This window comes from Pelobates fuscus, chromosome 11 (genome assembly GCF_036172605.1).
Source record: "Pelobates fuscus isolate aPelFus1 chromosome 11, aPelFus1.pri, whole genome shotgun sequence".
Taxonomy (NCBI): Eukaryota; Metazoa; Chordata; class Amphibia; order Anura; family Pelobatidae; genus Pelobates; species Pelobates fuscus.
In genome coordinates this window covers 11,327,613-11,340,887 of record NC_086327.1, presented here as the reverse complement: position 1 = coordinate 11,340,887, position 13,275 = coordinate 11,327,613, and the positions used below count along the sequence as shown (strand labels likewise).

The 13,275-nt window shown below is 41.1% G+C and overlaps 1 protein-coding gene across 13 annotated transcripts in view; it reads left to right on the top strand.

The window, feature by feature from the left end:
• The window catches only part of HSPG2 (heparan sulfate proteoglycan 2), a 175,991-nt gene that overhangs the window by 100,865 nt on the left and 61,851 nt on the right, over positions 1–13,275 (top strand). For 6 of the 13 annotated variants that reach the window (XM_063436821.1, XM_063436819.1, XM_063436820.1 and 3 more), the window contains 22 exons: positions 10–131; positions 479–565; positions 769–818; positions 1,057–1,139; positions 1,311–1,451; positions 1,579–1,770; positions 2,423–2,461; positions 2,932–3,036; positions 3,494–3,790; positions 4,116–4,205; positions 4,569–4,652; positions 5,420–5,512; positions 5,751–5,831; positions 6,028–6,258; positions 7,098–7,211; positions 7,302–7,429; positions 7,692–7,778; positions 7,986–8,044; positions 9,106–9,273; positions 9,577–9,684; positions 9,827–9,927; positions 10,272–10,452. In XM_063436821.1, the coding sequence (XP_063292891.1) occupies positions 10–131; positions 479–565; positions 769–818; positions 1,057–1,139; positions 1,311–1,451; positions 1,579–1,770; positions 2,423–2,461; positions 2,932–3,036; positions 3,494–3,790; positions 4,116–4,205; positions 4,569–4,652; positions 5,420–5,512; positions 5,751–5,831; positions 6,028–6,258; positions 7,098–7,211; positions 7,302–7,429; positions 7,692–7,778; positions 7,986–8,044; positions 9,106–9,273; positions 9,577–9,684; positions 9,827–9,927; positions 10,272–10,452 (2,641 nt within the window). The remainder of the gene's footprint in view (positions 1–9; positions 132–478; positions 566–768; positions 819–1,056; positions 1,140–1,310; positions 1,452–1,578; positions 1,771–2,422; positions 2,462–2,931; positions 3,037–3,493; positions 3,791–4,115; positions 4,206–4,568; positions 4,653–5,419; positions 5,513–5,750; positions 5,832–6,027; positions 6,259–7,097; positions 7,212–7,301; positions 7,430–7,691; positions 7,779–7,985; positions 8,045–9,105; positions 9,274–9,576; positions 9,685–9,826; positions 9,928–10,271; positions 10,453–13,275) is intronic. The other 7 variants (XM_063436827.1, XM_063436828.1, XM_063436825.1 and 4 more) reach the window with 2 other exon arrangements.

Genomic DNA, 13,275 nt, shown 5'->3' with positions numbered 1-13,275 from the left:
CTCTTCCAGAACTGCCAGCACAATACTGAAGGTGCCAAGTGTGAGCGCTGTCGGCCTGGATTCTATGGCGATGCCACACGGGGAACACCTGGAGATTGCCAGCCTTGCCGGTGCTGGGGACCATCCAGCCAGTATGTAGCCAGTACCTTCAGACTTGTGTGAATGCCTCTGTTCAGTCCATGTGACCTTCTCAGCAGCATGCTGGCCATGCACCACAATCCTCTATATATTTAGGGAAAACTTACTTTAGTCTCATTGAGAGGCAGGGGATGGCCTCACCATTTCTGGCTTTTAAACACACATCACACACTGCGTTTTAATTCTGGAAAATAGTTGATATTGCTTTCTTAGAGACTACATTTTAGGGAACAGTGTTCCAGAATGATTAGAACGATCATTGTGAACATAGTAATGTAAACAAATCTTGAAATGCTTATCAGTCACCCCATCTATTATCTCACCTCTGACTATTCTCCAGGTATTTTGGGACTTGCTACCTGGGCAGCGATGGATTGCCTACATGTGACTCTTGTCCGTTGGGTTACGTGGGGCGTCAATGTGAAAGGTACAGTCGTCAGATTTCAATGTAGGGGGCATTTAGGTGCCAGATTTACGAAGTACCAATTTGTGATTTGCTATTTCATTGTTTGGAAGAATGTGGGAGTAGAAAATGTCAGTTTCAAGCCTTCAGAAAGAAATGGTTGTAGCCTGGATGTAAAATTAATTAGTTTGTCTATCTTCCAATGTAACCCTAACCTGTGATTTCAGGTGTGCTGCTGGATACAGGGGTGATCCCGCACGAGGCCAACCATGCACAGGTAGGTTCCACCCCTCACCTACTCACACTGGGAGTTATGTATCAAGTGCAACAATATTCCTAGACAATGGTTTGATCAGCTTTCCATTGATTCCACTGATAATAATTTCTATTACACAAGAGTGGATGCTGATCATGAAATTGCAACGTATTTCCCATATGAACTTTTATAATTAAACTCTCAGTGAGTGTTATGATGCTGTGGTGTTTGTGCTAGTTCTGTATTGCTGTTATTACAGCGGATTCTGGAACCAGCTGCCGATGCGACCTTCGAGGCAGTCTAAGCAGCACGTGCGACTCCCAGGGACGGTGCCAGTGCAAGGTAAGTGTCTGTATTCACACCATACACTGAATGTTTATGGTGCCCACTGTCCAATAAATCTTTCTAGGTTCCCAAAATTAGCACTGTTTGAAAGCCTGACATTTAATGAATCCAGCTACGAAAAGTGTGTAGCATCAGGAATAGATACACATTGTACTATTTTTCTTTCAGCCTCACGTAGAGGGACATTCATGCAGCTCCTGCCGCCCTCATCACTTCTACCTCAGTGCCGACAACCAGGATGGCTGCCTGCCCTGCTTCTGCATGGGCGTCACCCAAATCTGTGCCAGCTCAAGTTACCACCGCGAACTGGTGAGAATAAATACGAATAATCGTGTTTAGGATTGTTAGCCCTGCTGGTATAATGCAGTGCTTCCAACTGCTCTGGGCATATTTCGTGTTCTACCCGTAGATCTATATTTTGTATCTCCAAACCTAGATTACAAGCCCTTTCCTACCTGGGAACTTCCAGAACTTTGCTCTGGTAAACAGACAGCACAGCACCCGGATCAGCACCGGATTCACCGTGGAAATGGGCAGCCAAGGACCACAGATTACCCATGGACGATTTGACCAACTGGGACAGGAAACCTACTACTGGCAGCTTCCAGAGGGCTACCAAGGAGACAAGGTAAGGCTTGCCGGCAGTATACTTTATCGTGGAACATTCAGTGATGGTAGGTATGGTTTGCTGGTAGGTGGAACAAGCAGATACAGACACATAGTATTATAGTTTGAGAAAAGAGTCCAGCAAGTTCAGCCTTCCACCTGCTTCTGCGATCAAAATAAAAAGGAAAAACTACATTTGAAATAACTTCCATTTCTGTAGCAAAAAGGGAAAAATTCTTAACCCTAAATTGTCCTGATCCGGTTTCATCGTGGATCCGGCCGCTGTTAACGCTTTCTTTGGTAACTACTATGGCACTTAATTTCCTACTTTTAACAGAAAAAAAAAAAAAATATCCAGATCTTTTTTTAATTTAAAAGACGAATTTTACAAAATCTGATACAGAAAATTCTCTAGGCAGAGGGTTACTTAAATTTTTATTGTTTCTATTCTATTCTTTTCTGTTCTGTACCATTTTCTCTAATATAGCTGAGTTCACCTTTCCTGAAAACTCAGTGGATTACTTCTTGTGTCTTGTACAGTCCTGATTATGACACCAGAAAGCTGTGTATATATTTTTCTGTTTTCACTTTTTTCTGTTATGGTCTTTTATTTTTTCTTTTCTTTCATTAATTCAAACAATTCCAGGATATTTTTCTATCTTGTTTCTCTGCAGCGGGAGATGTATTATGCTCGAATGCGTCGGGCACATAAGGTAGTTTGCTTGCCATGCATGGTATCCTGTTAGTTTCTCTCAGTGCTGTTGGTGTTTCCAGTTATTAGATGATACAATTCTTTACGAAGATGACCTATCATGGCCCTAATGTGTTGTGTTATAATAGTATCGAAAAATCTTTGGAAATGCAGTGTTTTTTTTTCAGTCCCACAGTAGTTTTGTCTGTTCTGAAACTAGATATTAATTAATTGCCAAATATTCTTCATTCAGACAATGAGGAATAATTATTGGAAATATTTGGGGTTGTTTCCCCTGTCCTGTGGGGACCTTGCTTGGAATGATTTTATGGATTTTGGAATAAAAAGTGGCTGTAGATGAAGCTGTTTGCATGCTGGTAAAGTCGAGTTCATTGTGCAGTTTCTTTACCTCCTGCATGTGGATTGTGGTGGGAAGGTCGGTTGAGTTTTGGATGAGTGGGGTATAAATGATCCCGTCCAATCTGCATCCAGCAGAATGACTCATCTCTGACGGAGGAGGAGCTTCGGAAGAGAGTAGCGTTCGGAGATGTGGAAGAGTCTCCTGAATCGCGAACTCGTGTCAGACGCCAAGCAAAGGTAGCCAAATTATTTGGGATCTTACAAACTACTACAAAATCTGCTCTGTGGCCATTCCACCAATACATTGTTCATGTCAGGCACATATTTTCTTACACCTTGCTACAGAGTACAAATCTCACATAATGTCATTATCAGTCATTGAACCATCTCCAATAACTGTATTCTAAACAAACAAACCTGCTACTATATTACACCTACAAGCATCTTTCAGCTGTAGGTGAGATTCTGCAATATCTACATCATGCTGCTCTCTTGCATGATGGTAGTTGTAGTTTACAAACAGTTGAAGAGATCCATTGCTCAGCTTACTATGAACACAACATATTCTTGCCAAGGTGCAACTGTCCTCCATTAATTTCTCATATTTCTCTCCTTTCCTCACCGTATTCCTGCTGGGTCTTTATTATCTCCTCTGTCTTTTCCTGCCATTTGTTTTCCCTTCACATGACACCAGATGGATGAAGAGCAGACTAACATTGACCAAGAAATCTGGAACCTCCTCTCTAGCTTTTCATCCATTAATCCAGCCCCTCCTGATGCCTCTCTGAAAACTTTGAGTTCCAACATAACACATAAATCCCCAAATGTTCCTTCATCTCCTTTAATTGGTGCCCCTGGCCCCCCTTCTCCTTCGATATCACGTCAGCCATCCCAGCACTACCCAAGGTCTAGGTCACCATCAGGAGCTTCTGCCCAGCGTTTCTCCACAGCCGGTGCTCCTGGTCATTCCAAGAAGCCGCCTATTGAACAGGTAACCAGCTCCCACCATCTACCTCTACAGCAGATATTATAGCTGATCCAAAATTTTATCCATGTTTCTGGAAGTACATGGGGAGGGGAGGGGAGGAAGGAGGGTACGCTAAGTAGTTAAAGCCTGTGAAGGTGTTTGCTATCTGTAAGTGTGATTTTTGTGAATTGTATTTGATAAAACTGAGAATTCCTAGAATAAATTAGGCGCCCTGTGAGATTATATGTTAGTTTGGCATAGAGCATAGACTCTCACCTGATCTTATTGGGTAGGTAGGAGTCTTTGTTGTACTACCACCTACATCACAGCATTTTTTTAATAACTCAAGGCACTGAGTGGAGATTCCCCGAGGTCTCCAGCACAGGATTCCACCAATCTCGTCTTCTCACAAAACCCGAGACTGAGAGGTGCAGAAAAGGTATTTTATGCCTTGTGGCAGCATGTGTCTAATGCATGGGACTTGCTGATACCCCGAGTGACCCCTTGTTTGAAGACTTGATAAAATAACAAGTAAAGGAGTCGTGGAAAAATAAAGTGACATTGGTCTGGCATCACCTGCCATTATAGCTATTCCTGTGTTGTGAGTTTTGTTACGTGTAACCAGAAGTTGAATTACCGACAAATAACCCAAAGTGTTTGCGGATCTGGGTTGTGTTGTTGCATGTTTTTATTCTAAAAAGCTTTCGGTTTCATCAAATCGGCTTCCTGAGAAATAATCCTTCGCCGTTGCAGGACTTCACTGTTGTCTGTTTAATTTCTATACCTTCTTCCTTTTCCCTAGTATTCTCTTGTCTACAAGGGCTTCTCTCTTATTCCTGAAGGTGCTTTATACTGGCAGCTGCCTAAAGCTTTTACTGGGGACAAGGTAACTGCTAGAAAGATCTGATTTCTGTGCCATGGGAGGATTTAATTTTTACCATAGAGCTGGTAAACAGACTGGGGAGACTGGTTTCCAGTTCACTCAGCTTCCTTGTACTGAGAGCACAATCCATGTAAATGTTACACTACAGCAATACACTACAACCTCTGTATTGATAGATTGTATCATTTGTACAATGTGCTGTACAAGTTGGTACACTGTTGGTATGGAATGGTAAAATGTATCGATGGTACAAAGCAGACAGATACAATGCTTTGAATGTTCCATTATGTCACAGTAAACAAGGTACAATGAATAGAATGATACTATATAGTAAGTATAGTAGGCGGGTACTGAATATGCTTTTAGGATTAAACTAGTCTTGAATTGACAACAATGCTCTGTATGTTATTTTCTCATTCATTTTACTCTGGGTTCTCTTTAGACCGAATAAATCTTTCGCCTTTTTTTTTTTTTGTATATTTTCGTGTAGAACAACCACCATGAGTTTGGCTCATTAAGCATGTGTGGGAAAGGCATACGGCTATCCTAGCTATAAGATAAGGCCAGAAACTAATGAACGTATTTAGAAAACTGGGCAGACTACATGGGCTGAATGTTTCTTATCTGCCGTCACATTCTGTTTCTATTTTCTACTATACAGTTTAAAAATATTATTTCTTTATTAAACCATAGGAGAATGCCCTTGTTTGCAAGCCATATTGCCAGCATTACTTTTAGTTTAATTGGCTTATTTATATTGACACTCCTAGGTGGCGTCTTATGGAGGAAAACTTCGTTACACATTGAGCTATAACGCTGGGATCCGAGGGACTCCATTGGTTGATGCTGATGTTCAGATCATGGTATGCACAACGTTCCTTATTTCATCTCAAATTGTGGGTGAATGTCATAGTCACATTCTGAATTCAGTATTCATTGCTTTGAGAGATCCATGGGACCTGCGTAGTGAAGAGTAATTACATATGTTCTTGCTGTTTAGAGGAATCTTTTTTTTATCATTGCTACCAGTTTTGACACCTCTGCTTCAATCACAATGTGTTTTACGTGACATGATTCATTCTCTCATTATGCGATTTTTAGGGAAATGACATCACATTGGTTTCCTATCAGCCAGAGCTAAGGCCACGAGAAAGCAAATCCTTTGAAGTTTTATTCCAAGAGGTGAGGTTCCTATCACAGATGCTGTTGGTGGCATTGTAGTTGTTCATGGACAGTTTCTGGTCAAATTGGCACGCTAGAAATAAGCAATGCATGTACATAGAGTTTTCAGGATGAACCGGACTGTCGGTGTCATCTTAGAGCATTATGTTTCCCCCATAAAAATTATAATTTCATCTTTGTTGATTCTCACCTTTAGAGTCAGTGGAAACGTCCTGATGGACAGCAGACCACTCGAGAGCACCTAATGATGGCCTTGGCAGATCTGGATGAGATTCTTATCCGGGCCTCTTATTCCACGGACATGATATCAGCCAGTATCAGTGCAGTGAGTATGGAGACAGCTGGACCATCCTACACAAGTTTGCCGCAAGCTTTGGAGGTGGAAGAATGTCGCTGTCCACCTGGATATCAGGGACTTTCTTGTCAGGTGAGAGAAATCTTTTCACACCTAATCACTAACAAAATGGTACTTGCCTTGGCTAAAATCAACTCAAATACTTTGTATCATGTGATAAGGAACATTAATTAGTGCATGACAAAAATATCGGAAATTGTCAGTGTGTTGTGTGTGATGACATTAGTACAAAATGAGTCAGTGTGTGATGATACTAATACTCCAGTCAGTCAGTGTTTGGTATTATTACTGCAGTCAGTCAGTATGCGGTGGGATTAGTACCCCAGTGAGTCAATGTATGGTGGTATTAGTACCCCAGTGAGCCAGTGTGTGATGGTACTAATACCCCAGTCAGTTAGTATGTGATGTTACTAATACCCCAGTTTGTCAGTATGTGATGATATTAATACCCCAGTCAGTGTGTGATGGTACTAATACCCCAGTCAGTCAGTGTGTGGTATTATTACTGCAGTCAGTCGGTGTGTGATGGTACTTATACCCCAGTCAGTCAGTGTGTGATGGTACTAATACCTCAGTCAGTCAGTGTGTGATGGTACTTATACCCCAGTTTGTCAGTATGTGATGAGATTAATACCCCAGTGAGTCTGTATGTGATGATATTAATACCCAGTCAGTCAGTAAGTAATGAGATTAATACCCAGTCAGTCAGTCAGTGTGTGATAGTACTCATACCCCAGTGAGTCAATATGTGATGATATTAATACCCAGCCAGTCAGTAAGTGATGAGATTAATACCCAGTCAGTCAGTCAGTGTGTGATAGTACTCATACCCCAGTGAGTCAATATGTGATGATATTAATACCCAGCCAGTCAGTAAGTGATGTACTTATATAGAAGGTCTTATTCTTTAGGACTGTGCCCCTGGCTATACACGCACTGGAGGTGGCCTCTACCTGGGTCACTGTGAGCCCTGTGACTGTAATGGACACTCAGATTCTTGTCATCCAGAGACTGGCACTTGCACTGTAAGTAATCTCATGTTCCCGTCATGTGGAACAAGCTTCCTGTGTTTACAGTTTGAAATGGTAAACTTTATTTCTTCTTTTCCATCTCAGAATTGCTTACACAATACCGCCGGGGAGTTCTGCGGTCAGTGCGCACCTGGATTTTATGGTGATGCCACCGCTGGAACCCCAGAGGACTGTCAGCCCTGTGCCTGCCCACTCACCAATCCAGAAAACCAGTGAGTGTCTCAGGGACAAACTGAACCCAAGAGTTTGCTTTCATCAATTCTGATTTGCTCACTTACTGTTTATCGCGAGACAATACCAACATGTCCTCTTAATATATCAGAAATTGTCCACTCTCTCTCGCTACTATTACAATTCTCTGTAGTGTAGATTTCTTTTTTTGTTTGTTTGTCTATATTGGAGAATGCTTTGAGATTTGAAGGTTCCTGCCCCACATACCTTATGTCTGCTTGGATGTTTGTTTGTTTTTCCCAGATTTTCTAAAACCTGTGAAATTGTGCTTACTGGTGGCTACCGATGCACAGCTTGTCCAACTGGATATACTGGCCAGTACTGTGAGCGGTGAGTAAAGGTCTATTGGTGATATCATAGCTCCTTCTTAATTGGACTAAGATTATGGAATTTCACAGCCATTGATGTAGATTTTTTTTGTAATATGTTGTTGCAGTCATATTTCTGATAGACATGCCAGTGCAGAATGTGCAGTCCTGGCCATGTTATCTTATTAATTTCACCGGATGCTGTTTAATCTGCTTTTTAACATGGTAGGTGTGCTCCTGGTTACACTGGAAACCCCAACGTCCGTGGACAGAAATGTGTCCCTGATGGTAAGTTCTATTTTAATGAATGTATTTACCCTTTTGTGAAAGATCACCTTAGTAAACAACAAAAAGGATTTTTCTGAAGACATATTTTAAAATGAGTGCTAGGTCGATCAGTGTGGATTTTTCTGAAGGCATATGTCCAAAATGAGTGCTAGGTCGATCAGTGTGGATTTTTCTGAAGGCATATGTCCAAAATGAGTGCTAGGTCGATCAGTGTGGATTTTTCTGAAGGCATGTGTCCAAAATGAGTGCTAGGTCGATCAGTGTGGATTTTTCTGAAGGCATATGTCCAAAATGAGTGCTAGGTCGATCAGTGTGGATTTTTCTGAAGGCATATGTCCAAAATGAGTGCTAGGTCGATCAGTGTGGATTTTTCTGAAGGCATATGTCCAAAATGAGTGCTAGGTCGATCAGTGTGGATTTTTCTGAAGGCATATGTCCAAAATGAGTGCTAGGTCGATCAGTGTGGATTTTTCTGAAGGCATATGTCCAAAATGAGTGCTAGGTCGATCAGTGTGGATTTTTCTGAAGGCATATGTCCAAAATGAGTACTAGGTCGATCAGTGTGGATTTTTCTGAAGGCATATGTCCAAAATGAGTGCTAGGTCGATCAGTGTGGATTTTTCTGAAGGCATATGTCCAAAATGAGTGCTAGGTCGATCAGTGTGGATTTTTCTGAAGGCATATGTCCAAAATGAGTGCTAGGTCGATCAGTGTGGATTTTTCTGAAGGCATATGTCCAAAATGAGTGCTAGGTCGATCAGTGTGGATTTTTCTGAAGGCATATGTCCAAAATGAGTGCTAGGTCGATCAGTGTGGATTTTTCTGAAGGCATATGTCCAAAATGAGTGCTAGGTCGATCAGTGTGGGTCTTTCCTTACACAAGATGTCCCCCTAAGTTCTGTTTATCAAAATAAAATAGGCTTATTTACAGCAGAATCATAAATACCTTCAATTCTAGCAGTCAGGGGCCCTGTGTCTGAAAGGCTTTCCTAGTGAATAACTTGTTAAATAATTGTCTTTTTTTCATGAAAATACTTTCTAAATACATCCATTTCTTTCAGACCGTCACAGCAGTTTCGTTGTGAGAATCCACCCACAAAAGTCAACCGTTTCCCAAGGCGGAGAAGTGACTCTGCGATGCCAAGCAGGCGGAAATCCCCCTCACTACTTTTACTGGTCTCGAGAAGATGGCCGCCCTCTTCCTGCTAGTGCCGATACTAAAGCAAAAGGTATGCGGCCGTGCTGCCACCGCCTTCCGTTAGTCTTTGAGTGAAATTCAATGGTATCAGGTCTTGGAAAACTCTCAATCCCATTCTGTAATGCCTTGCAGAGAGGTTGACATCTACATAGAGCTATTTAATATGCTTTTATAGTGGTTCAGTGATGTATTTATCTCAATAATTCAAGGTACTGTGTAAGCTTTTTAGGGCTCGTTACACCGTTCGTTTCAATATGCTCTGTTGAGCACATGTTTTTGGAAATCATCTGTCAGTATGTGTTGCCTGAGTGTGGATATTTTAACCTCCTTTCAGGAGAGTTGCACATTTCCAGCGTACAAACCTCCGATTCTGGTATCTACATCTGTACTTGCCGCAACCTGCAGTTTGCCAACACCAGCAAAGCGGAGATTGTTGTGTCTGGTAAATATGAATACGTTTATATAAAAATGGTTTTGCATTATTGCTTTCCAAGAAATTGTTACAGTATTATACATTTTTTTTAAAATCCCTATCTTTAAGAAAAAAAAAAACCCAAACATTTCCTCATTTTACGTCCCAATAGCTGCCCCTAGTAAACCAATCACAGTGACCGTGGAAGAACAAAAGATTCAGAATGTCCGTCAAGGTTCCGATGTCACCTTCATATGTACAGCCAAGAGCAAGGTAAGGAGCAAGGAAGGTCAGTTCGAATAGGACTGGGCTCCACATTCTATGTGGCATAACCGTTATTTGAAAGACCAGATATCTCTGAAAGATATGTTTAATCATATTAATATATGCAATACATATACAATATTCAGCTCATTTAAGCACAAATAATAAAGACAATTCCTGTAGTGGGCTGATAGATACTCTAAGGGAAGAGGTATAAATTTACTTTAGTATTTGCATGGGTAATTATTTAAACGTCTGATAATGTTGTTAATTATGTCCTCTACATTAGCACTCGCTATTTGTAATGCTCTGAATTTTTCATCTTTTATCCAAAACTCGTTGCTGGTTCACAGTCTCCGGCCTACACCTTGGTATGGACCCGCCAGAACAACGGCAAGCTTCCTGAACGGGCAATGGATTTCAACGGCATCCTAACAATCCGTAATGTGCAGCCTGAGGATGCCGGCACTTATGTCTGCACAGGGTCCAACATGTTTGACATGGACGAGGGCAATGCCACGCTCCACGTTCAAGGTTGGTGAAAGTATCACCAGTAGATCCCCTCCATCCTCCACTCCCACTTGCAGTGCATGGTGCTAAACCTGTAATCTCCTGCCTCCCTGTACCTTTGCCTTCACTCCTTCACTCCTTCACTGCTTGCAAGTCCATTAACCAGTCCACATCGACCTGACTGCATTTGGCTTTTAATCTTTGGCCACTGGCATTTTCCTGTTTTGGACTTTCCCCTGGGTCAAGCACTGAGCTGTGACACCAAACACCCTTTTGCATGTTGGAATGAACTGACCATGTGCTGTCCTCCTCCTGCCTCCATTGTAAGACTGATCACATAAAACACTTAATCAAGATCATCCACTAATTCAGTTCGATGCTTCTGCTCCCTGGGCAAATACAAAGTGTGTGAAAGTAGAGGAGGTAAATTAAAATTCACATCCCACTGCTATCAAAATCCCTCCTTCCCAATCAGACTTCACCTTACTGCTGCTTCTAGATCTTTCTGTTCGCTTGGACTGCTTCCGTTTGCACATTAAACCCATCTCTGTAATCAACCAAATTCTCAAACCTTGAAATCATCTTGCCAGTTTGTTTTGTTTTTTTTAAATAAAAGATGGTTTGTATTTTTCAATAAGTGCTAACTGTATGACTACAGATTTAAGATGTCCAGCAGTCAGCAATGTCACAGAAATCCTTACCTGCCATGTCTCAGTGGCTGGCAGAGCTATTCTGAGCCGTACACATTTATTGCTTCTTTAAAGGAACACTATAGTCACCTAAATTACTTTAGCTAAATAAAGCAGTTTTAGTGTATAGATCATTCCCCTGCAATTTCACTGCTCAATTCACTGTCATTTAGGAGTTAAATCACTTTGTTTCTGTTTATGCAGCCCTTGCCACACCTCCCCTGGCTATGATTGACAGAGCCTGCATGAAAAAAAAAACTGGTTTCACTTTCAAACAGATGTAATTTACCTTAAATAATTGTATCTCAATCTCTAAATTGAACTTTAATCACATACTCTTGCAGGGTCTAGCAAGCTATTCACATAGCAGGGGATAAGAAAATCTTAATTAAACAGAACTTGCAATAAAGAGAGCCTAAATAGGGCTCTCTTTACAGGAAGTGTTTATGGAAGGCTGTGCAAGTCGCATGCAGGGAGGTGTGACTAGGGTTCATAAACAAAGGGATTTAACTCCTAAATGGCAGAGGATTGAGCAGTGAGGCTGCAGGGGCATGTTCTATACACCAAAACTGCTTCATTAAGCTAAAGTTGTTCAGGTGACTATAGTGTCCCTTTAAGGCGGTTATTGGTGCCAAGAATTTGCATTTGCACAAAAACACAATACTTTAATTTTAGTGCAATGTTCTGACTAAGGTGTTATAACCACTACAAGGTGTTAGCGAAATGTGTATAGTATGGACATATTGGTGTGTTTCTAAGAGAGGCTAACACTATGGACCCTACATGGGTAATAAATGTAACTGTACATTCGAGAGAGCTAAGAGTTAGTGTCACTGCGTGCAGTGAGTGTCGCCATGTGCACCCAGGTTGGTTTTGTTGTGGTCATGAATAGTTGTCTGTTGCTCACAGCTAGTTGATGTTACTATTTGCATATAATTCTAACAGGTTACCTCTGGAGAATGAGTTGAACCACTTGCAAGATCCCATGATAAAGTACATATGTGGGGCAATTTAACCGCCCCCTATAATTCAGCCCAGTGCTGCAGCAAATTATTTATGTTAAAAATAAATTTACTATTTACACTAGTTACTTTAAGTTTCTGCTGAAAAACATTTGCTACCCCTCTCAAGCTGTAATTTGCTGTATTTCTTGATCAAAGTAAATAATAATGATAATATAATAACAGGCTCTATTTTAGAGTTTGTGTACATACGTTTAAAAAGTATCCAGGGATGGATATGTTTCAGTTTCACTGTATATAGATTAAATCCCAAAACACACAACATATCTAAAACAAATTGTAATGTGGTGATATCTCGGCGATAGTTTGGCCAATGAAGTTTGAAACAAACAGGGTTATTTACTAAATTAGAATGTTCGACCAAAATAGCCAAACTGAGGGTATAGCTTACTTGGATATTTTTTCAAATTTAGCTTTAAATTCACTTTGATTCCATGTTAATCTCATGCTAGTAAATAACCCAGTTAGTGTGTGGCCGCTAATACTTTGAATCATCGGGACAGTAGGTATCTCTCCAGTTCCTGGGTCCATAAATATAGGAGGAGAAGCAGTTACTGCATTCAGGACACTGTATCAGTCAATGTATACACAATAAAAAAAAAATATTACTTTTGCCATAATTGCCCTAATTTTAGTAGGATGTAGCCATATCTGACCTGACTACATCTATTGTAAATCTTTGGGTCCCCAAGTTGCATGTCTAGGGGAAGTTAGCAGTTAGGGACTCTTCTCTCAACCCTCTGACATGCATTTCTGGCCCATGTTTACGTGCCACCGGACCTGACATTATTCACTGACATACACTGATACAATGTACAAAGAGAAAATCAGTTAGGCCCACGTATCTTCTACAAACCGTGCCTCCAGTCCAGAGGAACCAGGCTCTTCAAATTAAAACAAGTCAAAGACTAGACACAGGTATAAGGTGCAGGGCAAATTCATTGGGCAGAAATAGGCAATGTCTTGGCTCTGTATCAGCTTGACAAAGGCTCGTGCAGAGCCAAAATGTTTCTGTCCAATAATTCTGCCCTGGACTTAGTACCTGTGCCCAGTCCTTGATGTGTTTTCTCATACTGATACACAGGCCAATCCTTACCTGCTCCCTGTACTGACATCATGATCCACGATCATTCTTA